At 45.0% G+C, this 25,395-nt stretch overlaps 5 protein-coding genes and 1 non-coding gene across 9 annotated transcripts; 4 read left to right on the top strand and 2 right to left on the bottom strand.

Moving 5' to 3' along the window:
• Positions 1 to 51: 51 nt before the first annotated feature.
• LOC112887712 (ubiquitin-conjugating enzyme E2 7) lies at positions 52 to 3,489 on the top strand. Its single transcript, XM_025953968.1, has 6 exons — positions 52 to 244; positions 341 to 443; positions 2,110 to 2,207; positions 2,289 to 2,389; positions 2,693 to 2,770; positions 3,104 to 3,489. Exons 1-6 carry the CDS (start codon positions 193 to 195, stop codon positions 3,179 to 3,181), a joined length of 510 nt encoding a protein of 169 aa, XP_025809753.1. The 5' UTR covers positions 52 to 192; the 3' UTR covers positions 3,182 to 3,489.
• An 813-nt stretch (positions 3,490 to 4,302) lies between these two features.
• TRNAV-AAC lies at positions 4,303 to 4,376 on the top strand. Its single transcript has one exon. It is a non-coding gene; the product is annotated as a tRNA-Val (tRNA).
• Positions 4,377 to 7,917: 3,541 nt separating this feature from the next.
• On the top strand, positions 7,918 to 8,572 carry LOC112885854 (histone H2B.11-like). Its single transcript, XM_025951532.1, has one exon. It carries the CDS (start codon positions 7,989 to 7,991, stop codon positions 8,421 to 8,423), a length of 435 nt encoding a protein of 144 aa, XP_025807317.1. The 5' UTR covers positions 7,918 to 7,988; the 3' UTR covers positions 8,424 to 8,572.
• Positions 8,573 to 8,606: 34 nt separating this feature from the next.
• Positions 8,607 to 11,677, bottom strand: LOC112885853 (probable monofunctional riboflavin biosynthesis protein RIBA 3, chloroplastic). 3 transcript variants are annotated; one of them, XM_025951529.1, is made up of 7 exons: positions 11,504 to 11,677; positions 11,068 to 11,383; positions 10,266 to 10,487; positions 9,835 to 10,160; positions 9,515 to 9,644; positions 9,117 to 9,413; positions 8,607 to 9,016 (listed from the first exon to the last, which is right to left on the bottom strand). In XM_025951529.1, the coding sequence occupies exons 1-7, from the start codon at positions 11,557 to 11,559 to the stop codon at positions 8,756 to 8,758; spliced, it is 1,608 nt and encodes a 535-aa protein (XP_025807314.1). In that variant the 5' UTR covers positions 11,560 to 11,677; the 3' UTR covers positions 8,607 to 8,755. The 3 variants fall into 3 exon arrangements, with proteins under 3 accessions (XP_025807314.1, XP_025807316.1, XP_025807315.1); XM_025951531.1 differs by lacking the exon at positions 11,504 to 11,677 and having other exon boundaries at positions 10,266 to 10,471; positions 11,068 to 11,206; XM_025951530.1 differs by lacking the exon at positions 11,504 to 11,677 and having other exon boundaries at positions 10,266 to 10,471; positions 11,026 to 11,074.
• A 1,387-nt stretch (positions 11,678 to 13,064) lies between these two features.
• LOC112885929 (very-long-chain (3R)-3-hydroxyacyl-CoA dehydratase 2) lies at positions 13,065 to 15,511 on the bottom strand. 2 transcript variants are annotated; one of them, XM_025951635.1, is made up of 9 exons: positions 15,353 to 15,511; positions 15,183 to 15,268; positions 15,035 to 15,082; positions 14,845 to 14,933; positions 14,685 to 14,738; positions 13,918 to 13,985; positions 13,670 to 13,719; positions 13,538 to 13,591; positions 13,065 to 13,368 (listed from the first exon to the last, which is right to left on the bottom strand). In XM_025951635.1, the coding sequence occupies exons 1-9, from the start codon at positions 15,409 to 15,411 to the stop codon at positions 13,253 to 13,255; spliced, it is 624 nt and encodes a 207-aa protein (XP_025807420.1). In that variant the 5' UTR covers positions 15,412 to 15,511; the 3' UTR covers positions 13,065 to 13,252. The 2 variants fall into 2 exon arrangements, with proteins under 2 accessions (XP_025807420.1, XP_025807419.1); XM_025951634.1 differs by having other exon boundaries at positions 13,494 to 13,591; positions 15,353 to 15,510.
• Positions 15,512 to 21,967: 6,456 nt separating this feature from the next.
• Positions 21,968 to 25,342, top strand: LOC112884685 (protein ALP1-like). Its single transcript, XM_025950163.1, has 2 exons — positions 21,968 to 22,265; positions 24,158 to 25,342. Exons 1-2 carry the CDS (start codon positions 22,133 to 22,135, stop codon positions 25,195 to 25,197), a joined length of 1,173 nt encoding a protein of 390 aa, XP_025805948.1. The 5' UTR covers positions 21,968 to 22,132; the 3' UTR covers positions 25,198 to 25,342.
• The last annotated feature ends 53 nt before the right edge of the window (positions 25,343 to 25,395 follow it).

Below are 25,395 nucleotides of genomic sequence, written 5' to 3'. Positions count from 1 at the left end.
ACCAAACCAACCTGGAACTCTCTCTTCAAGCTTCTTATAAATCGTCCAGCCTGTTCCGTTCTCCCCTCTTCCTCCCGATTCCAAAGCCGCTCTCGCCCCCAGAAATAAAGCAGCTCCTCCCGGGGGCGGCGAACAGCTCCCCATCGCCAAAACCCTAGCCCCGATCCGATCGAGGAGCGCTGCTTCCTTCCCATGGCCGGCACCGCTAGCCAGGCGAGCCTCCTGCTCCAGAAGCAGCTCAAGGGTACGGATCCGAACGCACCCCTGTTCTCTCCTTTATCGCCCCGATTCGCCGCGATCGGCTCCTGATCTCTTGCGCCTTGTTTGTTGATTGTCGCAGATCTCGCGAAGAACCCCGTGGATGGGTTCTCCGCCGGGCTGGTGGACGATAGCAACGTCTTCGAGTGGCAGGTCACCATCATCGGCCCGCCTGACACCCTATAGTGAGTTCGAATGTTGCCAGCCCTCTAATCACTGCACGATTGCCCTAGCGGATATAGATTGCATGCTTGATGGGTGCACGTAGTTGACACCGGTTCCGATTGTTTGGTTTGCCCTCTAATATCTATGAGAATTTCGTTTTGCTCGATCTGCAGCCTGTATCGATGAATTGTGGTGTAGTCAAGCTGATTCTGTGTTCTGATGCCGATCCGTAGTCGCCTCCAGTTCCAATTGTTTGGTTTCCATGGTGTATGCTGTGGGGATTCTGTGTTGCGGTGTCGATCCGCAGCCCGTATTGATGAATTGTGGTTTAACCGAGCAGATTCTGTGCTTTGATGCCGGTCCGTATCACTTGTGCATTCTCACCTCTGGTTTGTGATTGTTTAGTTTCCCATGGTCTAAACTGTGGGAATTATGTGTTGTGATGTCATGCGTAGCATGTGTTGATGGACTATGGTGCAATAGAGCGGATTTCATGTTTTGATGCTGATTCAGATCGCTTGCTGATAAATCCAGCTACTTCCCACATGTTAAGATCATGTGGCTCACAGGATTTGGAAGTTTTCCGATGGTCTAAACTGTGGGAAGCTTTCACATGTACATGTTTATTTCACTTTCAGCTGTTTTCGTGCAATGCCAGGACAAATGCATAGATGTAATTTACTTGAATGGAGCAGATAATCTTGTTGTAAAAAATAGAACAGATTTAGTTAGCTTACCAATATGCAGTAAGAAATTGATTTGTTTAGAGTTCAGGTGCAGACATGGATGGAATGTAGGATCAGTAAGGCTTATGCACACTTGAGGTAATTGTAAAGGAATACCAATTGTGCGTATCTTTATTACACTGCTAGACCATATCAAACAGGGAAGTACCATATTAATCAGAATTTTTGACCTCCCTTTATTGTTCATTGGATCTTGGGATGTACGAGTCTGTTTGCTTTGCAGCTGATGTTTGCTAATAGTGCTGACCAAATTTGGCTGAGCAGGCTCCTATGTTTTGGCAAGATTCTCCACCCACTTGCTACCATAGTTTATTTTCTTGCAAATGTTTGGGCAACCCGTGGGTTGGCAAATTGGTTATCAAATTTTTGGCAAGGTTTTGTGGGGTCAAATTTGAGATCACACACCAAACATATGTTTTGTGATTTCGTCATCAGATATAATGGTGCTTTGGAAAAGGCTTAGGAACTATGTATATGTTTTGGAAAAGAATGTTCGCTAAAATATTGTACCTACTTCTCTGTAGAGAAGAAAAAGTTCTTTCAGATTTTGAAATCATTATTTGTCAACCAAACATAGGGGTCAACACATAGGGCCCAAATAGAATTTGCAGACATTACCCCTTTCTCCCAGTTTACTCAACAATGATAAAACAAAATTCTTGCTACTGCTAGCATGTGTGAATTTCAAAAATAAAGATATCCGTCCGCGCTCGCGTGTGTGGGCGTGTGCGTGCATGCGTGTGGGCGTGCGTGCGTGTGCGTGTGTGTCACACATGTGTGCGTGTGTGTGCATGCACCCATGTGTCTTTGTATGAGTGCGCGTGCATGTGTTGTTCTCTCTTATCTGATGGTTTATATGTGCTTCTGTGAATTTGCTTGTTTGAGAAAAAAAGTTCCTGGGTTTTCATGAAATTAAAAGGGTAAACTTTTATTTTTGCAGTGACGGAGGCTACTTCAATGCAATAATGACCTTCCCCCAGAATTATCCCAATAGCCCGCCATCAGTGAGGTTTACTTCTGAGATGTGGCATCCTAACGGTAAGCTCATCACTAGCTGACTGATATTCATGTCTATGATTTGATCATGTCTTCTGAGTATGCGTTATTTTGAATTGTCAGTTTATCCTGATGGGCGTGTGTGCATTTCTATTCTTCATCCACCTGGTGAAGATCCTAATGGCTATGAACTTGCAAGTGAGCGGTGGACACCAGTGCACACGGTAGGCTTCTTATAAGGCACATAAATGTTTCTCCCGCTCTTTGTTCTTCTACAGGGCAGGGTTTTTTCTGTGTGATCCTTTTGTTTATACTGTTAGACTCAATCAATTAACCCTGCATTGTGTGGTGTGTGTCTGAGTGTCTGGGTGTGTTGCTTGTGGGTGGGTGGGTGGGTGGATGTCTTGGTGATGTTCTGGTTAGTGTGTGTGTGTTCAGGTGTAATTTTGTTGGACCTTTTCTTTCTTCAGACAATGATCCATAGTTTTGTTGCCTTTTCTAATTTATTGTGCTTTTGTAACATGCAGGTTGAAAGTATAGTTCTGAGCATCATTTCGATGCTCTCTAGTCCAAATGATGAGTCTCCAGCGAACATTGAAGCGGCTGTAAGTGCACTCGACATTATTCGCTTTCTTTGCATAAGAAAAGGAACTGCAAAATTAATTCTTTTCTGATGCTTCCAGTGCAACGTAAAAGCATCATCCTCTTATCTGATTTCCAATTGCAACAGTCAATTTTTTGATTGATGAATACATTATTGTATTAATCTGTCATTCAACACGCTCCTTGAGTAATTATCTGCATATTCATCTAGTGAATATTATTTGAGATCATTTTCTTCTTGAGCTAAGGATTGGAACATAGCACTTCTGCTGTTGTTGGGTAGTGAACTATCAGATGAGCTCTGCTCTTTTTTACATTTGATTTTTTTCTTGCAGAAGGATTGGAGAGAAAAGAGGGACGAGTTCAAGAAAAAGGTTAGGCGCATTGTTCGCAAATCTCAGGAAATGCTCTGAAAGAGGATCATCTGGGGAGTAACGAGTGCTGCAACCGGTGCTGTGACTCACCATCAATCACCCGACGCCCGCATTTCGGCTTCTCCCCTGTATATTTTCCATTCAGTGTCATTAGTATGGTGGTGTTGGTCTCTTCGCCAGTGAAACTCGGGAATGTTGCTTATCCTTAAAATTTGATTGTATTATGTGGCATGGGGTGTCGATGTCGAAAATGTTTTGAACATGCTGCCACCTAATCATAATTTTCGTGATGAACATCATAAAAAAGAAGTGATGGTTGCCTAATGCATCTTAGTTTGACTTTTCTAGGTCTATGGATGTGTTCTGTCCACTATCTTAAGTTATGCGTGATTGATGCATTTAGTTAGCTTCCGGATGTGTTCTATCCACTATCCTCTGTACTTCGTGTGAATGATACATAACCTGGGTATGCCCTGTGTCAGCAGAAGGGAAATGCTAAAATGTTTCTCGGCCTCTCGGGTAATTAGCTCCATTTTGGTCCGTGCGATGTGATCCTCGGGTGTGCCCGGCACTCTCTTATTCCATGTCTCTGAAAAGGTCCTTCTGGTGAGGTTTCTTAGGATTCGGGCTGGAAGGAGAGGAAGAGTAAAGAAAATTCGGAGGTGGGTTGAAAAATATCCGAGCTGGGTCCTGACCCTGGCAAAAATCATTCAGCGATGTTCTCTGTTAGCAAAATCATCCAAAGAGCACACATCCAGATGCATATTCTCGTGAGAATTCAAATATCCAAAGAGGACACGAAGAACCGACGGGAGAGGAAAAGAAGAGGATGCCTAAGGAAAACACCGCAACAAAACGCAATGTTTTGGGAGTTGGGGCGCCAACTAGTACCAAATCCATCACATTGCTCTGGATGCCCATATGTCGTTGTACATTCTTTCATTTTGCCACGTACAAGCAAAGCTAATACTGTGAGGTAATAAGAGGCCAAGACTCAGTAGCAGAAGTGCAGAACATTCAGGTAGCAAAATGCCGCCTCACTTGTGGTGGTAGTACCGCAGTGGCAACGGCGGCGTCAAATTAAAGTCAAGTACGAGCGCCGTTGGACCATTATTCAACAACAGAATAAAAACAATCCACTGAACCAATAATAGAAATCAGGTGTCGTGGTGTAGTTGGTTATCACGTCAGTCTAACACACTGAAGGTCTCCGGTTCGAGTCCGGGCGACGCCATTTTTTTTATTTCCAATGTGTCATGTGAGTTAAACGAGCCAGTGGGAGCCTCTTCAAGATGACACATGCATTAAAATCCAAAGGTACCAATATACTTTATTTTTAGCAGAAGAGGAATACCTAGGCATCAATACATGATACGCTCCTAGTCCAGTCAAACTCGATTGCAATCTTAGGCACAACCACCGCCTCATGAGAGGAGTTACACCACGTACAATGTGGCAAGAAGATGGCATGGGGGATGAGCCATATGGATTACAAGGATGTCAAAAGTCAAGGAACATTACCATACTCGTCCTAGCAAGAGATTTTTCAGCTATATAAATCGCTACTCCTTTTTATCCCCAAATGTAAGGTAAGGGATCCTAGGATTTATAGGAGAATTTAAGGAATATAGATGCGCCCCTTATTAAAGACCAATGCACTTGTTTCGATTGGCTCCAAGGTAGCACACCTTAGTTTTTTTAAGAAACACAACACATATGCATATGCTCACAAACATACCCAACCCTATGAATACACGCACGTAACTCTATCTCTATAACCACCTCCGAATGATTGAGCTGGCTGATCCTTAAGACGAAGTCACCACAGACATCTCGCTGTCGATGGGCATACCATTGAAAAAATAGCACCGGTTAAATTCTGGAATAAATTCAGAAAAAAGTGAGCAGCCGTGCCCGAAACGAGGACTCGTACCCGGATGGGCAGGTTCCACCACCACAGGAAACCTTACCAGTTGAGCTAAACTCACTTCGCAGGTAGCACATGTTAGTTAATAAAATTAGTCTTAGTTCCTTCAAATTCTTTTTATTTGGAGAAATTTTCAAATAGTGGGGATAAATATGTTTCAGCTCAGAGGAGTAGTTAGTTCTTGATAGGCACATCCAACGAATTATCGGGTGAACCATGTGCTCCATCCTCACTTTAAACCATCCTTTGCAATTTAATATATAACCATCCTTTGCAATTTAATATATGAGAGTACCTTAATTGGCAAGGGAAAATCCGTTGGCAGAAACTCAGGTTTAAACATAGTCTGTATTGTTTTTTTTTCAAACACCATTTGCAAAGTAAGGTGAATTGAAAATGCTTTCTAAGCTATGGCATCGGACCCTTCACTGCAAATGCCACGCCCACAATTCTGCTTTGCTTTTATTTTTCTGGATACGAGTACAGGTCAGCAATATTAGAGGACGTGAGCGCGGATAGGAGACGGTTGGTCGCTGTCGGGGGCCAATATCACGGATCCCCCGAAAAGCATGTTCCTCACGTAACCAACTCTTCCGCAATATGCGGCTCAGTCTAATTAAGACTGTCGCACGACCACGATGACCCACCGGAAGGAAAGGCACCAACGGCCTAATACCAAGCCTAGAAGAAAGATACGAGCCACCTCGTCCGACCACTAGAGGACGGGCTCCAACTTCCCGACCCCGTGAGAGAAGCCCCGCCTTGCCCGACTCCGAGGGCGTGGGCTCGGCCTCGCCGGACCCCGAGGGGGAGCTCCGCTTCGTCCGATCCTGGGGTAACGGATTTGATCGTACCCATCGCAGGGACGCCTCGGGGTCTCACGGAATGACAGGTCGTGCCGGCGGTCAAACCTCTTGCACGGGGGTAGGTAAGGACGTGCCTCGACACGACTCCTGGAGAGGATAGGCTATTACCGCAAGCTCCGATCGTCTGCCGCACCGGAGATCAAGTCGTAAAACGCATCGGGATCTCACGTCGCCTATCTTGTCGGGACGCACGTCGCCCACCAAACACGTCGGGGAGCCTGTGCCGCCCTCCTTGTTGAGACATACATCGCACATCGCCAGGGAGCGGCGCAGGGACACCCCCATCGTTATCTACAGGACCAGTGGGGACCACACGCTAGGAGAAGGAAAAGTGGGATCCTGGCGACCTTTCTGTCTCTCTCATACCCGACCCCTGCCCCTTGACATAGCATATAAAAGGGAAGGGAGGACCCCATGGTTGGGGGGGGGCATTTGTTGAACAACGTTCACTTAACCACACAGTACTTCACCACCAGAGACTTGGGAGCCCATTCCTTCTCTTCACCGTTTGTAACCTCCTACTGCAAACTAGTGCAAGAACACGAGCAGCTCAAACTAAATATAGGGACACTCCTTCCGAACCGGTATAAATCTATGTATCTTTCTTGCACACCATCCGGACCAGATGCGCTAACACAGATTCACTGGTCGGTCGGTGGTAGGAAACACCGATAGAAGGTTGAAAGTGTAATTTTTCTGACCCATAGCCCATATAAGTTGACAAGCTATACGCTGATGTGGACATGCAAACAAAGATTTAAGGAAAAACATTCATAATTTTTGGATCAAATGTTTAAATAAAATTCTGATTGTACCTTGTGTTCGTGACAACGTGATCTTCAAAACTAGATCACACAAGATCACATATGACTATATTTTAATGATCCTTTTTCCAGAACAATTTTTCTTGAAAGAAGAACAATTGTTCCGTGTTCCCAATAAAATTGCTCCAGTATAAAAATTATCCAAATATAGTATGGAATAATTTTTGAAAGAAAAACAATTGTTCCACCTTCCCAATAATTTTTTTTCAGTATAAAAATTATCCAAAAATTGTTCGGAACATTTTTTGAAGAAGAATAATTGTTCCGCTTTTCCAATAAAATTATTCCAGTATAAAAACTATCAAAATATAGTTAAGGTGGTCTCATAAAGGACACAGTGATGTGATCGGACTTTTATTTTAATGTTTGTGTTAAAAGATATTATTTTTTGAATGTTGCAAGTGAATCTTTCTCTCAGGCTCTGTTCGTTTCCTACCCTCTAAACTTTAGACCCATCACATCAAAGAGAATCTTGCTATTTAGAAGTATTAAATAAAGTCTGTTTATAAAACTTTTTGCACAGCTGGGTGCTAATTCGCGAGACAAATTTAATGAGCCTAATTAATCCATAATTTGCCACAGTGATGCTACAGTAATCATCCGCTAATCATGGACTAATATACCTCATTAGATTCGTCTCGCGAATTAGCCCTAGGGTTCTGCAATTAGTTTTATAATTAGACTTTATTTAATACTTCTAAATAATAAGATTCTCTTTGATGTGACTCCTCTAAATTTTAAACCCCAGGAAACGAACGCACGCTTAGTTGCACTCTGTTCCGAGCCCATCCTATTATCTCGTTCTTTCTTTGATAGGATCACTGACAGGTAATACCCCCGTATAGGTAGGACCTCTGCTTTTTTTTCCCTACTAGACCAGTATAGGACCTCTCTGCTTGGCTAGTGACGTGAAAACAAAAGGATAAAAAAATGAAAGAATTGGGGCCCACCCTGAACCGTCCCGTCCCAGGATCCCCGACCCATCACTTCTGCCCATTCAGCCTCCTCCACGTGTCTCAAGTGGCGCCATCGATCCTTCCAACATTCTGGATACCATGCCATGTCAGAGATCCGCGTCCTCCCCCTCTCAACCAATCACGAGCCACCGAGTCCTTCTATAAATGCCAACCCGACTCCCCGCCGCATCACTACGCAACCACCCTACCCGACCGACTCTTCCAGTCTCCTCGAGTTTCCTTCAACCTCCCGTACGCTTCGATCCGTGCGCCATGGCGCCCAAGGCGGAGAAGAAGCCGGCCGAGAAGAAGCCCGCGGAGGAGAAGGCCGAGAAGGCCCCCAAGGCGGAGAAGAAGCCCAAGGCCGAGAAGCGGCTGCCGGCGTCCAAGGAGGGCGGCGACAAGAAGGGCAAGAAGAAGGCCAAGAAGAGCGTCGAGACCTACAAGATCTACATCTTCAAGGTGCTCAAGCAGGTGCACCCGGACATCGGCATCTCCTCCAAGGCCATGTCGATTATGAACTCGTTCATCAACGACATCTTCGAGAAGCTCGCGCAGGAGGCGGCGCGCCTCGCCAGGTACAACAAGAAGCCCACCATCACGTCGCGCGAGATCCAGACCTCGGTCCGCCTCGTCCTCCCCGGCGAGCTCGCGAAGCACGCCGTCTCCGAGGGCACCAAGGCCGTCACCAAGTTTACCTCCTCCTAGATTGCTAGATGATGCGCCCCCTTTGACCTTATCTGTTCTTCGCCTCTTCCCCCTAGTTAGGGGGTCGATGATAAGTTTGTATTTTGTAATTGGTGATGCTGGTTTACGAAACGATGAAATGAATGGTAGTGCCACGTTTGGTATCTGAATATCTTGTCACTGTAATAAGCTCGCAATTGATAATACTCTGCAATTCTCGTTCTCAATTTATTGCTTTCAATATAAGCAGAGTTGTTCTCTTTCAAAAAAAAAATCTCGTTCTCAATCTGAATCATGGTTTGGAACGAATAACCGAAAAGAAATGAGAATTTGTTATTGCAATCGTATTGGTATCAGTTTTGGGTATCGTCGTCTTCGTCAGCGGCGGTGTCTTGCGGATTGGCGAACTCCGGCAGGCTGCCGGGGAGGTCGGAGCCGTAGACGTGCCCCATCTTGGTCCGCTTCGTCTCGAGGTACTTCTGGTTCTCCTTGGTGATCGGGGAGATCACCGGCACCCTCCCCACCATGGCGAGGCCGTAGCCCTTGAGCCCGATGAACTTGGCAGGATTGTTGGTCATCAGCCGCATCGTGCGCACGCCGATGTCACGGAGTATCTGGAACAGACATTTGGATAGAAAACGCTTAAATTTTAGCACATCACTCTCCCCCTTAACCTGACGAAATGAGCGCATGTTAATGGAGGGCTCTGGGTACCTGGGCGCCGATGCCGTACTCGCGCGCGTCGACGGCGAGGCCGAGCTCGACGTTCGCCTCGACGGTGTCGTGGCCCTCGTCCTGCAGGTTGTAGGCGCGGAGCTTCTGGCCCAGGCCGATGCCGCGGCCCTCGTGGCCGCGGAGGTACACGAGCACGCCACGGCCGGCCTTTTCGATGAGCTCCAGCGCCAGGTCCAGCTGGTTGCCGCAGTCGCAGCGGGCAGAGCCGAGGATGTCGCCCGTCAGGCATTCCGAGTGCACCCTCACGAGGACGTCTTCACCGTTGCCGATATCGCCCTGCGAGCATGAGACGTTGAAGAACGCTGAGATCACCGGAGACAATTCTGCCCAGTCAACTTCCTGGAAGACGGAGACGTGGTTGAACTGAATCGCATTACCTTCACAACAGCAATGTGCTCAGTTCCATCGAGCTTGGATTGGTAGCAGTAAGCCCGGAAGAGGCCCCATTTCGTTGGCAAGCGAGACACCGCAATCAGCTCCACCAGCTTCTCCCGCTTTCTTCTATACCTGAATCAAACCAATTGTTTTGTCGAAACCTTCAGAAACGATAGTTGCAACCTGGAACTATGCTAACACAAAACCAATACATTTCAGTTTTGAGTGTCTGTTTGCTCTTGGTGAGTTAGGCAAGCAGTACAATCAAAAGCAGAACAAAGGAAGCTAGGTTCAGAAAGGATTCACCTTAAGATATACTAACCGGATGAGATCAGCAATTGAAACGATCGGTATGTCGTGATCCATAGCCATCTGTTGCAGCACAGTAATGCCTGCCATCGAACCATCCTTTGGGTCCATGACCGTGGACAGGACAGATACAGGACGCAGACCCGCCAATGCGACTAGATCAACTGATGCTTCTGTATGCCCAGCTCTTTTCAGCACGCCTCCATTTCGGTACTTGAGGGGGAATATATGGCCCGGTCGTCTGAGATCACTGGGCTTCGAATCAGGGGAGGCTAGAGTAAGGATGGTTTTTGCTCTATCTGCAGCAGAGACACCAGTAGCTATACCCACTCTGGCATCCTGAACAGAATTAAAACAACGCTTAAAGTTTGGCACAAATGAACAAGAAATTTTGGATTCTGGATTGTCTAATGTTGCAAAGGCTATTAAATGACAGATCTTTACCACTGTTATTGTGGAAGCAGCAGTCGAAATGTCTTCGATCTCGGTGATTGGGGACATCATAGGAATCATCAGTCTTGTTAAATCCTCTTCTTTCATGCCTACTGAGATAATCCCAGAACCATTCCTGATCATGAATGCAATTGACTCCGGGTTCACTAGAGTGGCTGCCATGACAAGATCCCCTTCGATATCACCGTTTTCATCATCTACAGCAACGACAAACTGGAGAAGAATGAATAGTTAACTCTACAGCTAAATTCAACTGTCCTATGGAAACATTACTAATGTGAGTATCATTTTAAGGTCCTGTCCTGAATTTTCCACCAAGTCTTATCATTTTTAGAGACAATAGATTTGGTCTTTGGGAAATGGGAACAGCAGAGTTTTTCACTGTGGGAATGAACCCATAGCACAATGTGGTGTTTATAACTGAAAGAATGGGCAATTGCATCTGTTCTGTCTAGTTAAGTTGTACAATTCATGGATCATGCTTGACTGGGAACTACTAATATATTTTTAAGAATCATATAGTACACGGTACATATGAGATATGATGTTCAAGTAGAGATGTCCAGTTAGCCTTGATCATGCATGCTCCATGACTATGCCCATGAATGGAACAAAATACAGAGATGAAAGTACAGACGGAAAGTCTGAATATAATGCCACAGAATATAGGTTCCACGCCCAAGATCGCAAGATCAGACTGAAACCATGATACAAAATAAAGTGCGAATGCAATATAGAGATAAGAAGGTACCAATGTGTAAGGAGGGTAATCCTAATATAGTCATTCACCCACCTTTCCTTCACGCAAAGCATTTATCGCCTGATCTATTGAGGAGAAACCGTCTGTAGGTTTGTCCGGGTCACCCTCTGCATCACTGACAAAGAAATCTCCTGTTTCCTGAGTGATTTCCGCACCAACAGTTCGAAAAGAAGCACCTGATGCATTGAGTCCTTGGAAAACAGATCCATTATTGCTCTTGTTAAACGGTTGATTTACTTGCCCTGAACCACCAAGTTCATCACCAATAGCATAGCATCTTAATTTTAGGCATCCCTTTCTGATGACTGCAATTCCTATACTGTTGAGACCACTACAGCCTTGCTGAAACCTGAAAGAAGATCAGGTGAGCTGACAAACTGAAAAAAAAAGGATATAAAACCATGAACTTATGGTCCTTGGAAACTTCCAAAGACCTTTTGCACAGACAAAGCAAGTGCAAAAATCATACCTTGTGTTAACAAAATTGTGAGGTGTCAAGTGAGAGCTCAGCAGAACACAATCCATTTGGTGATCCCAGACTTCCAGTTTACTATTACTCAGATTTCACAGCTCCAAAATTTCTTTGGTTTATATATCTTTATCCCTGTGCAGTGTCACAACACCTCTCAGCCTATCACTTGGACTTATCTGCTCATGCAGATAACGGAAGGAAAATCCCACAAGGTGGAGTAAAGCTGACCACATATTTCTGAGCTGCAAGATAGCAGCAGCCGTATGGACACATCGCGCACTTAGGTGGTGCCAAGATATCACCCCCTGAATGCCTTTTGTTGTGGGTCAAATGTAATATAAGTTGCACATGACAATGACAGGCAAACGATATTTTTGCAGATCTCATCTTTTGGATGGTTTCACATGATAATAGCACTTCTTTCAGGTCAATTTCCATCGAAATCAGATTTGCCACTTCCCTTCTTTTTGAGCCGGCAAATACCCACCACATTGCAAAATATAACAATGTCATCAGTTACAGACTTACAGTAGAGTAGTAGACCATCTGAAGAGATGGTGACCTTTTTTTTTCCTTGAAGGATCTAGATGCTTAAGCAACATGTGAGACCGAGAGTTTCCTGAATTAGAAAGTGTCTGGATTTGCACTGAAAAGTAGCTGAACGATCCCTAGAACAAATCAGGCACCTGGCCAGCTGCGAACCTGTAAATCAATCGCCTTCAGGTCCTTCTAGCTCGCCGTTTCTTCTCCTGATCAGCAAATATACGCTACGTCGCTTGCATTGGGGAGTGAGCAGCCGGTAGGGAAGAGGCTGCCGCGGTTGTGATCTGAGGCATGGTCGCGCTCGCAGGAAGCACGGTGGCCAAGAGGTAGCCTGCGCCCAAATGAAGCAAGGGCGAGGCCAAGGGCAGGAATAATTCGGCCTAAGAGAGGAACGGCGCGGTGGTCCCGCCGCGGCGAGGGTGCGGCCGTGCGGGGGGCTTGGCCGGCGGCGGTGAGGTCGGGAGCCGTCCGGTCGCTTGGCTTGGCGTTTTGGGGATTGGGAAACGGAAACGCCTTGATGGCTTAGCAGGTCATATTCAGAATTTCAGACCGTAAATGCTAATGCAGCGGGATTACTCCCATCTAAAAAAACATGATTACTTCAGTATTAGGAATTCTTAATGCAAAAATACAAGCTTCTCCTGCGTATTTAGAAAAAAAAGGATAAATCTGCGATTTGAATTGATGTGATAATTCTACATTAAGGTGGCAGACTGACAAGGTAGGTGATGATGGCTCAAAAACGTCAGTAAATCAGCAATCATCCATCACATGAACAAGTGTGTCTATGACTCTGCCCTGCCGATGATTAGTAATCTGACACTGATCCCTTGTAAAATTATATGACAACCGCGTGCTCTAGACTCGGAGAACAGCGTCATCAGGTTCAGTGTGGCTACCGGAATGTAGCAACTGAACAAGCAGCTCAGGGTCATCAGATTGATTGGTTAGTGCTTTGGACTCGCAACATATCTTATAGACAATAACGAAATGCAGAGCAACTGAAATAAACATAAAACGCAGTAATCTGCTAGTATTATATTCAGTTGCTGGTCGATTCAGCAAAGCCTTCACCATTGCATCAGCTGCAACACCCCCCACAATTCACAATGACTTTGTTTAAATAATCTTCAATGACCGTTTGCATTTCACATAATCACATGCCGGTGACAAGTTACACACTTACACCTGAGCTGAGCTGAGTTAAAATTTTCTCAGGCTCGTTTCTTCCTGCTCCCCTTTCCCAGCTTCGACTTGCGTTGCTTGAACACATGCATGTACAGCTTCAGCCACAGGAACGGATAGCACACCAGCACGCCCTGTTTAACCGCCAGGAGCATATCAGGAACAAGAACTAGCTGAATATTTTGTTAAGAAACAATCAAATGGTCGAACAGAACGCAATAGTAACTCAAGACATTTCAGATTCACAGAGCCGACGTACAACTAAGAATGAATGGTAGCTTATGGAGAACTTCTTGAAGAAACCTGAGTAGAGGTTCCTCTTCTTCACAAATGGAAGGGCTTGGTACATAGTCCACACTGCAAGGATAGCAAGAACAAGCTTAGTTTAACTGTAGTCAAGAGTGACACTATTGTGGGAAGACCTTTTGAGCTTACTTTCTCCTGGTCCAACCCCGATTGGATACAGCGGGATGAAAGCAGTGTACCTACAGGGAGTATATTTTCCTTTTTATAATTAGAAAGATCTCGTGCGTTCAAAAAAGATAAATACTTCTGCCAATCAGTTGGGTTTACCTTGTGGATTTGTTTACAAGGTAACAACATGTAAAATGCAACGGCATATAAATTGGAACCAAAATGAACTGCCATAGAAGTGTGACACTGAGATTGTCATGGGATGGAACCTGAGATAAGTCAGCCAAGATGGACAAACTTTTAAGGTAGTCAGAGCATAGTGGGAGTAGCGGATGACCTGTATTATAAACATGCAGCAGATTGTACTTGGTTAAAACAAACCTAACATAAAAGATGCAACTTGATGAACGCATATTTTGGAGAATTTGAACATAAGGTATCTAGAATAAGATATACAGATCCAAGTACCTACACAGACCTATGCAATACGGTACATTCACATATAGTCCGATACACGACAGGTTGCAAACTCATGGTTGACCCTCAAGAGTTTCTCCATGGTGCATGTATATACATTTTTAATTATGACACATTTCATTCAAGCCTACTTGCTATAACTTTTTCAGTATCGTTTACCTCCTGAAGGATAATATCAATGTAATATTTATTCCTCAATATGTAATCACCAGTTAACACTGTCATTCATCTTGACTCAAACAAACTAGTTAGTATTATCAGATAATATAATCCACTACAATTCAATATCCATACTAATAGTTCTGAACCTAGTGTGAAAATAACTCCACAGACATGCATAATAAATATAACCTAGCCTATCAATAAAACCACAACAAACATAGGGGTACTAAGAATAACACATCACAAATTGAGATTGACCATTACTGCATACTGCAAAATATTTTCCAAGCTAAATCGTTATTGCAGGACATTGCATCCTATCTCAATCCAAACAATAGTGCGTAATAGATGGACATAGGAAGATGAAAAAGAATATTAAGAGGCCATACATCCGCACCTCAGATATGCTCCAAGCCATAAACGTTATGAGCACAGACGGACTGCTATGAACCTGCAGTTGCCAAACGTGAACTGAATTAAGCATTTCAGCTCCAGGTGATGAAACCAAGCAAAGTTGAAGCCCTCTGATCGCTTCTAAGGCCATCAAAGAATCTCACCTCTGGGATTTGCCGGACAACAGCGAGAACGAAGTGAGTCCTCCCACCCCACTGCAAAAAGGCAAGAAGCGGCGCTGTGGGCACCAATCCTGAATCAAGACGGCACCAGTCCATCGTCAATTCAAACAACAAGCATCACAATAGAAGAAATTCAGTAAACAAGAGAGATGTGTTAAACAATTCATTGCACCGATTGCGGCGTGGACTGTCTCAAGAATCGCGCAGGTCTGCAGGACGCCTTTGAACCAGAAGAAAAGAGAAAGTATCAGACCCCGCAGGTAGTTCAGATGAGGCAGCAGACAACGGGAGGGAAGGAGGGGAGGAGGCCAGGAGGGTACAGATGAGGTCGCCGGCGACCGCGTACGCGGAGTGGACGGAGACGGGAGGGGCGAGGCAGGGCAGGAGGCGGAGGAGGGCGACGAACCTGAATCCACCAAGGAAACGAAAAGAAACATTAGTAGTGGAAGCAACGGCCACCGGCCGGTCGTCGCTGATTGCAGGTGGCTACCATCCGAGCGCTTGGAGGGAGTTGTAGCAGACGAGGTAGAGCTTCGAAGGGCGAGCCATGGCTGCCGGCCTACCGCAGTGTGCCGCCGGACGCCCAGCGGCGGCTGCCCGCGTCACTGTGTGGCTGTGGTTTCGACACCGCCGAGGCGTCGACAGAAACAATGAGCGGTCCGGTCCGGTCCGGTTCGGTACTTGGTCCGGGTTGGTTCCTGCTCCGGGTCGATCGGTCCGGTCCACTCCGCTAGCTAGGCCTGGAGGCAAGTATATGCCACGCCAATTTGTGTATCCGATACGCATGCGCAGTGCACTCGTTCAGCATTATCGGACCTCAAATCTCGGTTGAGCAAAACTTATGTGTAAGGCATACTTTGAACGATAATCATCGTTTTCGTCTACGGCAACGTGAAAGACGTATAAAGGAATGGCATATTTTACGCAGATTTGATTGCAGCTCGGTGGTTGAGCTCGAGAGCTGGGAGCCAGCCAGCCGGAGCTTTAACCTCAATCCTGTATGTCTTCAAGCAAAGGCAGGGACTTGGGTCCTTTCTCGAAAAAAAGTAATGACTCTATAAAATTTGGAAAAGACATGAATAGTACCATTTATCTATCATCAGATTTTAAAAGGGAATCTATCGAATTTCTTGTCTCAAGATGTGATAATGAGATTCAATGTTGGATATCTTCTTCTTCATATCCGACGACCTTCATTAACTCCGGCGAGGTTTAGGGTTAGAAGTTTAGAGTTTAGGTGTGACTTGAGGTAGTTGCATGCAGTGATGCTCGCAGAGGTTGTTGGTCTAGCGGTGGAAACAAGCAATGAGCGGGACGATGAGGCTATAAAAGAAAACTGGTCGTTGCGGTGGTGGTGGATAGTGATTGGACGAGGATGCTAATAGGGGCATTCTCATATGAGTAGGGGTGGTAAAGAGTCTTAAAATTTTAAAATTTAGTCTAGATAATCTAAAGATCGGGCTCTAATCTTATTTAATTTTAAGCTAAAAATATATAAGGATCAAATTAGATTGTGAAGAGATTATCAGGATCATGATCCGTTACCACTCCTGCATACGGGTAGTTAGGGTTGGAGATGGTAAAGGGTGGCGGCACCAATAACAATGACGATGTCCGAGCTAGGCGGATAGCGGGGGCACCGAAGTGACAGAAAATGAGCTTACCAATAGCGTCTGGACTTTTAAAGGGGTTGCCGGTGCTGCTGAGTACAATAGTTGCATGTGAGGGTGCGAGATGGTGCTTGCTTGGTTGTGGGCTACTTTGGGATGTGCCGGTGGATGGAAGAGGTGAAAATCCTAAGTTTGTTGGATTTAGTGGACCTCACCGATGATGAAAGAGGATAGGTTATTACAAATCGCATCATCAACCGCAAGGATAGAAATTCCCTCTAAAACCTGCCATTAGTAGCAATTGTCATATGTTAATAGAGATGGTTTTCTAGCTTCGTAAGAAAGAGAGAGCACCGGTTACCGGAGTTTCAACAAGGTTCATTAGTGGCAAAAGGGAAATATTTTAGCACATCCATTTGTCTTTGCAATGTGAACAATAAAATTTCCATTCATTACATTATATATTTGTGAAAGCCAAAAGTTTCTTTTAGAGATTCGGACTACAACTTCAGAAATTTCTTGTCAATTCATTGAGTAGTTAACGTATACGACATCGATGTGTTTGTTTTTTCTATTTCTCATATTCAGTTATTTCTGCCTTTCTTATCAATAATTAGAAAAAATTCAATTTACTCTCTAAGTATAGCCAAAGTCTGAATAACCCCTAAACTATAACTTAGTTCAATTCATCCCCTAAACTATGCCATTTAGTTTATTTTACCCCATAATACAATTTGTTTTTTTTGTTTCTCCATACACAAGTTGAATTTTAATTTTAAATTTTGCAGGGTAGTAGTGGACATCACAATGCATATTAAAAAATTGTTATAATTTTTCATCGTTATATTTTATAAAATTTGAACTCCAACGATTAATTTATTATTAAATATCCTAACCTATCAAAATAATGATAGAAATTATAATGTATTTTTTAACATGTGTTATGATATGTACTATCATCTTGTAAAATTTTAACTTAAAACTCTACCTATGCATGGAGAAATGAAAATGACAAATTGTATTAGGGGGTAATTTGAACCAAAGGGTATAGTTTGGGGTAAAATGAACCAATACGATAATTTAAGAGGTTATCCGGACTTTTGCTATAGTTGAGGGGAGTAATTTACACTTCTTCACAATAATTATTCATAATGTACTGTCATTCTTCTCACACAATATCTTTTTGCAAACCAAAATTTCCTTTCGGAGTTCTTAGTTCACAAATTATATAACAGTTCAAGTTCACTCCACATAACTTTTTGAGATACACCACCAGTTTGATTTGGATAGTGTATAATGCCATAGAACATAAGTATCTGATGACATCTGACAAAAGTGTAACCTTCTTATACATAATTTCATGAATAGACCTCAAAAAATATTTGAGCAACTATATAAGTACGAATCAAATTCCAATTTTTGCTCCATTTGAGGTTGCGGGCTTGGCCGTTTGGGTATCCTAAATCCTATTTTTGACCTTTGGAAACCATGATCTTGATATTGGGAATTATCGCCATTAGATATATTATATCTCAATGATTGCCAATGCAAGTAGAACCAACAAAATATGGAACGACCGCCATCTAATTCTAATTTTGTTCCGACTTAGATGGATTTAGAAGCAAAATCATATATATGTGCCCCTACACTATTAACCTGATTAGAGATATCCAATTTAGGTGGGATCTAAAAGTAAAATGAGCCTTGTACCGCGGTTTAGGGAGGATGGATCTTAAAGAAAATTGCATTCCAAAGGCCGCAGTTCTAAATTTCTGTACAAAGAGAATGGATCTAAAAGCAAAATGCGGTTTTCATTCCAAATCAATACATCCTAATCAATACAAAATCTTTTATCTCAGCCATGAGCAACAAATATTCCTTATAATAATTATTTATTTCAACATACCCCCATTAGTCGCGGACGGCCAAAGGGTGCGAGTAGTCACACCTTCGTGTTCCAGCATGACCTGCCATTGATTAGCTTTACAATCTGGAGTGGGATTTTAGACTTGAAAAAAAAAGTACCATGTCTACTAAAAAATGGGTGGCCCATTTTTTGAAATTTTTGCAATATATACATAATTGTATTTCTTCTCATTACAGGGTTCAAACAACAGCATGCCAACCTGTGAGAAGCATGCATTGTTCTTAATGCTTTAGGCAAACCAAGACTTCCTTTCAGAATTGTTACATTAGATTTAGAGTTCCTCAAACTCACTCCAAAGGTACCCACATAAGTTTTTTGAAATACACCAGTAAACCTGATTTGAGTTCACATTACATTTGGATAGTATCTTATGCCGTACGTATTTGATAAAATTTAATAAAAGTTAATCTTCTAAGTAGATAGTTCCATGAATAGTCCTTGGAAAGTATTGGGTAACTATATATACGAGTATTAATCAAATTTGACTGGACTATTTGCTCCTTTCAGGGTTTGAGCTTGGCAGCTTGGTTATACCACCACTAGTACACAAATGGTCTTTGATCTTTGATATTTATCCCGACCATAGTTGGACCTGGGACTAATATTAGTCCCGTATCCAATGGTTTGGGGGCGGGAGGGCTCTTTAGTCCCGATTGCAGCCATCAACCGGGACTAAAAATCTATCTTTAGTCCCGGTTGGTGGCTCGAAACGGGACTAAAAGTCCAAATCTTTAGTCCCAGTTGGTGTTACCAACCCGGAATCAACCCGGAATAAAAGGTTCTCTACGGGTTAGTTCAAAAGGATAGGACCCCAACTAGAGTCATATGTGATGTGTAGGTAGGGTGGAAAGGAAGCTATACACGAGGGTTTGAGTCCTAGTTGCGGAGTAATTTTTTTATCTTGCACGGACTCTTTAGTTCCGAGTGTGGGAACCGGAACTAATAATCTAGATCTTTAGTCCTGGATTTATAGTCCCAGTTCCATAACTAAGATCAAAAAGGGTTACGAACCAGGACTACTAGCAGCCAATTCTGTACTAGTGCACAGATTCCATACTTGACTCTGGGAATTGACCTCGCAAGTTACTAACCGAGATTAAAAAGGTTAGGAACTGGGACTACTGGCAGCCGATTCTGTACTGGTGCATAGCAGCCGATTCTGTACTGGTGCACAGATCCTGACTCTGGGAATTGACCTCACAAGTCACTGGAAATATTTTTTTTGAATGGTCACCGGGGAAGAGCACCCCCACCTGAATGTATTCAAATGGTGTGGCAAACCATAAATTAAAGGTCTTATTTTGAGAAAATAAGACAAAACTCTACAATGTTAAGTTAATTTAGAAAAATCAGGCTAAAATATGATAACCTACCTAGATAAACTAGATCTCATACAACACACCCTATCCTAAAGGCAGATTGCGGCATAACCATGGATGAACACCATGTCCTAGCACAAGGATGAAAATGCGGTTTAATCGCGAATAACACAACTACGCTAAACACAACACAAGCTCTAAATTGTAGCAGGAACCATAGCACCGCACCATGCACTAGTTCGAGATGCCTGTCTTCGAGATAATGCCTCCAACGAGAACTTGACGTCAAGACGCCAACATTGCTCGATCCGGCAAGCCAGATCTTGGTTCACCTAGAGAAAGAGAATCCATGGCCAAGGGTGTTGGGAGGTTCTTCGATGACGCCTCCAGCGAGAGATGTGATGTCTGAGGACGCTACCATCGCTGGTCTAAGCATGAGCTAGACTGAGCTTTCGCCTAGAACCGCCGCCGTATACAGCTATGGTTATGGCTACCACCGAGCTTGAACAAGGAAGACCAGAGCCACGAGGAGCAGCGGGACCAGAGGGGGAGCGCAGATCCATGACCGATTCAGCCCTATGCGAGCCCACGAAGAGAGGCATCGATGCGCCGACTGCATATGGCAGCCGCATAGCTGCGTCGGCCGCCACCTCCTCAGACCAGGCTCCACCGCGTTGAGAGGCGCGGAGCACCCGCGCGAGCCGCCGCCGCCGCCGTAGCCTCCGCCTCCGCCGAGCCCGCGCACACGAAGCCACCAGGCTCGGCCGCAATGTTAGGCCAACAGGCAGTGCGTGTGCACGCGGAGCCACGACTGGACGGCGTGCCGCCGCCGGGACCCGCGGCACCTGGGCATCCGACGCTGCCGGGGCGCCGCTATGCTTCTTCGCGCCGCAGCCGAGCACTGCCCCTGCCGCGCAGGCGCCGCTCTGCAGGCGCACGCCACGGCCGAGCACCGCACCGTGCTCAAAGGTGCCAGATCCAGCCGCCATGGTGCCGGATCTGGCCACTTGGCCGACTTGCAAGACCGGGATGGCATGCCAGCCGCTGGCAGCGGCGAGCCGACCGCGCTGCCCTGGATTTTGCCAGCGTGAGTGGGGAAGGAGCAGATCCGACCTGGCACGAGGTGGATCTGGCCACCACCGAGCCGTAGCGCCGGCCGCCGGAGCTAAAGCCACCCGCCATGCGCGCCGTCGAGAGGGAAGTGTGAGGGACAGTGGGAGGGAGGGAGAAGGTCACGAGGAAGAAGCTCCGCCGCCGCCGTCCTTGAGCCTCGGCGGGCTTCCGCGCGGAGGCCCTCTGGCGGCGGCGAGGTGGAGGGAGGAGGCAGGAGGAAAAGGGGGGGGGGGGCGGTGGTCCCCTCGTGTCGCCGAAAAGGGGGGGGGGCGGTGGTCCCCTCGGGTCGCCCCTTGGGGGCGACACGAGCGGGGAGCGGGATACTCCCGTCACTAAACATATAATGGCTCACAATCGGCAATGTAAGCAAAACTGGAGAAGGTAAAGATGGGTCATTGCCTTGATTTTGTCCCCACTTGTTTGTTTGTGGTTTTACCAAGGACATCACAGTATGGACATCCAGACATGCATATAAAGATATTATTATAGATATTTACTTCACTTGTAGCAATGTTATCACTCACAATGATTCCATACTATTAGTTGAAATCAATATACTATCATATAGCACATAATTTTTTTTTGCGAAATATATAGCACATAAGTTGACCCCATACAAACTAGTTGGCTGAAAGCAACTCCAAACATTCACATGAATTACTATTCATATTTACGCAAATTGTTGGTTCCTGAACGATTTTATTCTTTGGAATTCAAAAAGCACAAAATTAAATGGTGAACCTAACTGCGCGTACAATTATATCTTAGAGTAGTTTGGAGGTGTCTGATATAACATGGATTTAGAAGTAAAATGGCACATTGCCTAACATTGTAGTATAACCTGTTTAGCCATATCCCATTTATAATGGATCTACAAGTAAAATAGCATGTCGTATTTCAAAACTTTATACTGCAGCTCATACAGATGGAAGTGAAACCGTCTATCGCGTGTCACATCTGACCCCAACTCATACAGTGTGTCAAGGTACACCGCAACGCATACCGCGAACTTTAGGATACGGTTTCACCCTAAATCATGGATCCAGGCCATCGATCCAAAATGTGAGCCCATCTCCCCTGGACAAATCTTTGTGCCTTGCATGACCGTCTCATGTTCCACGCAGATGCAGCGCCGGAGCACACAGGCTGCGGAGGCTCTCTTGCATGCCCTGCTGCGCAGCGCTTTCATAGCACCCAAAGAAACCCGTCCTGGAAAACACTTTATTTTTTCGGGGGCACAACATCTTAGCACCTCCAGTCTTCGAGTTCTCGTTGTGCCTTTCTTGATCTCCTCGGCGTCCATGGCTCCTGTGCGGGGTGCCAAGAAGAGGAAGCGGCCGGAGAAGCCCGTGCCGGCGCCGGCTCCAAGGTTGCCGCTGCCGCCGCTGCCGGACGGCAGCGATTGGTGGGGCGCCTTCTATCGCAGGGTTGCAGGTCGCCTCTCCTCTCCCTCCCCTCCTTCCTTGGCTGCATCGCTGTGCTCTTTAGAGTTTACCATGTCCGCCTACTTGCTCCTGTTGTTGCGATAAGCTTGATCACCGTCGCATGTAGAAAGTATCTAGTTCTGGGTAATGCGCGTGAGCCTCAAAAGATTGAGATAGTTCGTGGGTGGATCTGGAGGGAGTTGGAATTGCAGTCTGTGAGCGTCGATGTGTAGCTTAATCGATTGATTGCTCGAGATGGACTTTGAGGATGCCGGTGCGTAGGGGCTTGATGCATTGGAGTGGTGCGTTGTGGATTGAGAGCTTGGAACCGTGGCTGCTGACGCGATTGCTCGTGGCTTTTGTTGCATCCTTTCAGTAGAGCATATTTTGGGAATTTAGCATTTGGTTTCCATTTCTTGCTGTTTGGTCATGTTTGTTCTGGAACCCAGATCTGTAAACCTGCTGCAATCACAAATTTGAGCAGAAGCTGAATTTAGGCAGCGGCAGTTTTTGCGCACTTGTATTGATTCGATCCAAAACCAGCTGCAGTGAAAGGCTGAAAGCTGATTCTCGATCCGGCAATCGACGATTTACACAACAATGCCTTGAAAATTTTCCTTTCCTAAACGGAGTGTTATGTTCATTAAGCTTCAAGGGGAAAGGAACGTCTGCATCCTGTAATTCTTTGATTTTGATGGACTGCTGACTGAACATTCCAACAGTGATTTTGCAGTTTTGAAACTGTATCAGTATTTCTGTGATATTGTGAAAATTTGAAGATGTTTCATTATGACTTATGAGTAGGTTCTCCCAATTAGACAGTGGGTTTTTACAGGAAAAGGTCTTAGGAAACTGAAAGTCAGTTGTAAATATTAGTGGTATGATTGTTACTTGTGGTATGTTATTGTTTTTGCTAAAGTTTGGGTATGCTTTTTCAAGTGGCAATTTCGGAGTCAACTAGTGTATTTATACAAGCATTGAGAGCTCGAGTTCTCTAGTACTGTGACGAGCATTGTACTTGAAGAACGTGCAGTTACTTGGCATCATTCACAAGAACTTCGGAACTAGGTGTATTGTGAGTGGATCTCCAACAAACGGGCTTCTATGGAGAATTGTAATGCAATCTGATAGTTTCAACATCCTTGTGCACTATTCGTTGTAATATATCCTCAGTGTTTGGTGTGACTTAGTCAAGTTCAGAGGTCAATTGTGGCAACCAGAAGTTTGTTTAGAACTCCTTTATTTTTGAAGAAAATTATTGCAGACCACAATTCTTTTACTTTTCTAAAATATGCAGGAGGGTTCATACCACAATTCCACAGATGTTAGATCTTATCTCGACTCGTAAACTGGAAGATATGCCAGGCGTTAGTAGGGTCATTTAGATGTTATTAAAATTAAATGGCCTCATTGACTACAAAATCTGAGCCTGAAACTCAAAATTCAAAGTTTTGTTGAATGAATATGTGAAGGGTTAAACCTAAAACTATGTCCTCAGTTTTTTTGCTCCAAGGCATGCATATCTCCTGCATTTTCTTGGGCAAAATTATGTAACGAAATTATACCCTCAAATTCATACACTTATCTGGATATGTATGTTATGATCAACAATATATCTGCCTTAAACATTTGGTTTCGTTGGACAATGCTGCACACATCTATGCAATATTGTTTGCAAAGGGTTACATTTTAGATTGCTTCATAATTACATAGCCATTATCATCTGTGTCACTCTAGATGTAAAGCATGTTGTGCCTAGCATTTTCTGATAGATATCCTTTTCTCTACATTTTAAATTATTCGCCTTCCGTAGATAGAGCCCTCATGTTCCTGATGCATAACATATATATTATGTATTTGCCTAGTAACACTACTACATCTTTTTTTCTGTTGTTGCCACAGGACATTCCTCTTTCCCAAGAGAATACCAGACAATAGAGTCTGTCCTAAAGATGTCAAGAAAGACCTTCGACTATATCTGCTTGCTTGTCAAGAAGGATCTGACAACGAAGACATATGGTTTCAGAAACTTCAGGTTTGGTGACAAGACAATACTAGACGTGGAGGACCAGGTCGCAGTGGCTCTGATGAGGCTGACAACAGGGGAGTCACTGCAGAACATAGGAATATGGTTTGGCATGAATCACTCAGCCATCTCAAACATCACATGGCGGTTCATTGAGTCCATGGAGGAGCGCGCCATCTGTCACCTGAAGTGGCCGAGCCCTGAGGAGATGGCAACCATCAAGGCGAGATTTGAGAAGATTTATGGCCTCCCAAACTGCTGCGGTGCCATTGACACCACACACATTCTCATGTGTTCCTCAGCTCAGCCCAACAGCAGGGTCTGGTTGGACAATGAGAACAAAAACAGCATGGTGCTGCAGGCTGTTGTCGACACCGACATGAGGTTCAGAGACATTGTCAGTGGCTGGCCTGGGAGCTTGGATGACTCATGCATCCTGCGCACTTCAGGCTTGTATAGGCTGTGCGAGAAAGGCATCAGGCTGGACGGGCAAATGGAGCTTCCTGGAGGTTCAGCGGTCAGGGAATATATCGTTGGAGACTCGAGCTATCCTCTACTTCCCTGGCTGATGACCCCATACCAAGGACAGGGTCTCCCTGCGGCCAATGTGGAATTCAACAAGAGGCACACGGCGGCCACGAAGGTGGTGCAGACCGCATTGGCGACGCTCAAGGGGAGGTGGCGGGTCATCCAGGGAGAGCTGTGGAGGCCTGACAAGCACCGGCTGCCGAGGATCATTTTCGTCTGCTGCTTGATCACGAACATCATCATCGACATGGAAGGCACTCCAAGCAAAGAGATGCTGGTTCCGGGCGACCATGACCATGGCTACAAGCAGCAGTTCAGCAACGTCGCAGATGACAATGCAGTCAAGCAGAGAGATGACCTGTCTCATCATGTCACCGCCAGCGAGTAGACAACGTGAGCTTCGCAGTTGTTTTCTGTGCTTTTTGCACCCCATTTATATAGAACGATGGATACAAAATTGTAATGTGAATTTTGGCAGAATCCGGTAATGCTGGTTTCAGCGAGACAGTACAATGTTGAAGATTGTAGCCCAACTTCGTTAAGATAGGACATAGGACATGCCAAGTTATCTCCATAAGCATGCCAG

The sequence above is a fragment of the Panicum hallii genome, chromosome 3, assembly GCF_002211085.1.
Source record: "Panicum hallii strain FIL2 chromosome 3, PHallii_v3.1, whole genome shotgun sequence".
Taxonomy (NCBI): domain Eukaryota; kingdom Viridiplantae; phylum Streptophyta; class Magnoliopsida; order Poales; family Poaceae; genus Panicum; species Panicum hallii.
The sequence above is the reverse complement of the archived record's forward strand: the minus strand, read 5'-3'. Positions and strand labels throughout refer to the sequence as shown.

Coding starts and splice junctions, on each gene's coding strand:
- LOC112885853 (XM_025951529.1), bottom strand. CDS start 11,559: ATGGATTGTGTTCTGCTGAGCTCTCACTTGACACCTCACAATTTTGTT. Junction 10,488..11,067: donor ATGCTTTGCGTGAAGGAAAG/GTGGGTGAATGA, acceptor ATTCTTCTCCAG/TTTGTCGTTGCTGTAGATGA. Junction 10,161..10,265: donor CTGCTTCCACAATAACAGTG/GTAAAGATCTGT, acceptor AATTCTGTTCAG/GATGCCAGAGTGGGTATAGC.
- LOC112885854 (XM_025951532.1), top strand. CDS start 7,989: ATGGCGCCCAAGGCGGAGAAGAAGCCGGCCGAGAAGAAGCCCGCGGAG.
- LOC112884685 (XM_025950163.1), top strand. CDS start 22,133: ATGGCTCCTGTGCGGGGTGCCAAGAAGAGGAAGCGGCCGGAGAAGCCC. Junction 22,266..24,157: donor CTTCTATCGCAGGGTTGCAG/GTCGCCTCTCCT, acceptor TTGTTGCCACAG/GACATTCCTCTTTCCCAAGA.
- LOC112887712 (XM_025953968.1), top strand. CDS start 193: ATGGCCGGCACCGCTAGCCAGGCGAGCCTCCTGCTCCAGAAGCAGCTC. Junction 2,390..2,692: donor GGTGGACACCAGTGCACACG/GTAGGCTTCTTA, acceptor TGTAACATGCAG/GTTGAAAGTATAGTTCTGAG. Junction 2,771..3,103: donor CAGCGAACATTGAAGCGGCT/GTAAGTGCACTC, acceptor TTTTTCTTGCAG/AAGGATTGGAGAGAAAAGAG.
- LOC112885929 (XM_025951634.1), bottom strand. CDS start 15,411: ATGGCTCGCCCTTCGAAGCTCTACCTCGTCTGCTACAACTCCCTCCAA. Junction 14,934..15,034: donor GACAGTCCACGCCGCAATCG/GTGCAATGAATT, acceptor GTCTTGATTCAG/GATTGGTGCCCACAGCGCCG. Junction 13,369..13,493: donor GCTACCATTCATTCTTAGTT/GTACGTCGGCTC, acceptor GCGGTTAAACAG/GGCGTGCTGGTGTGCTATCC.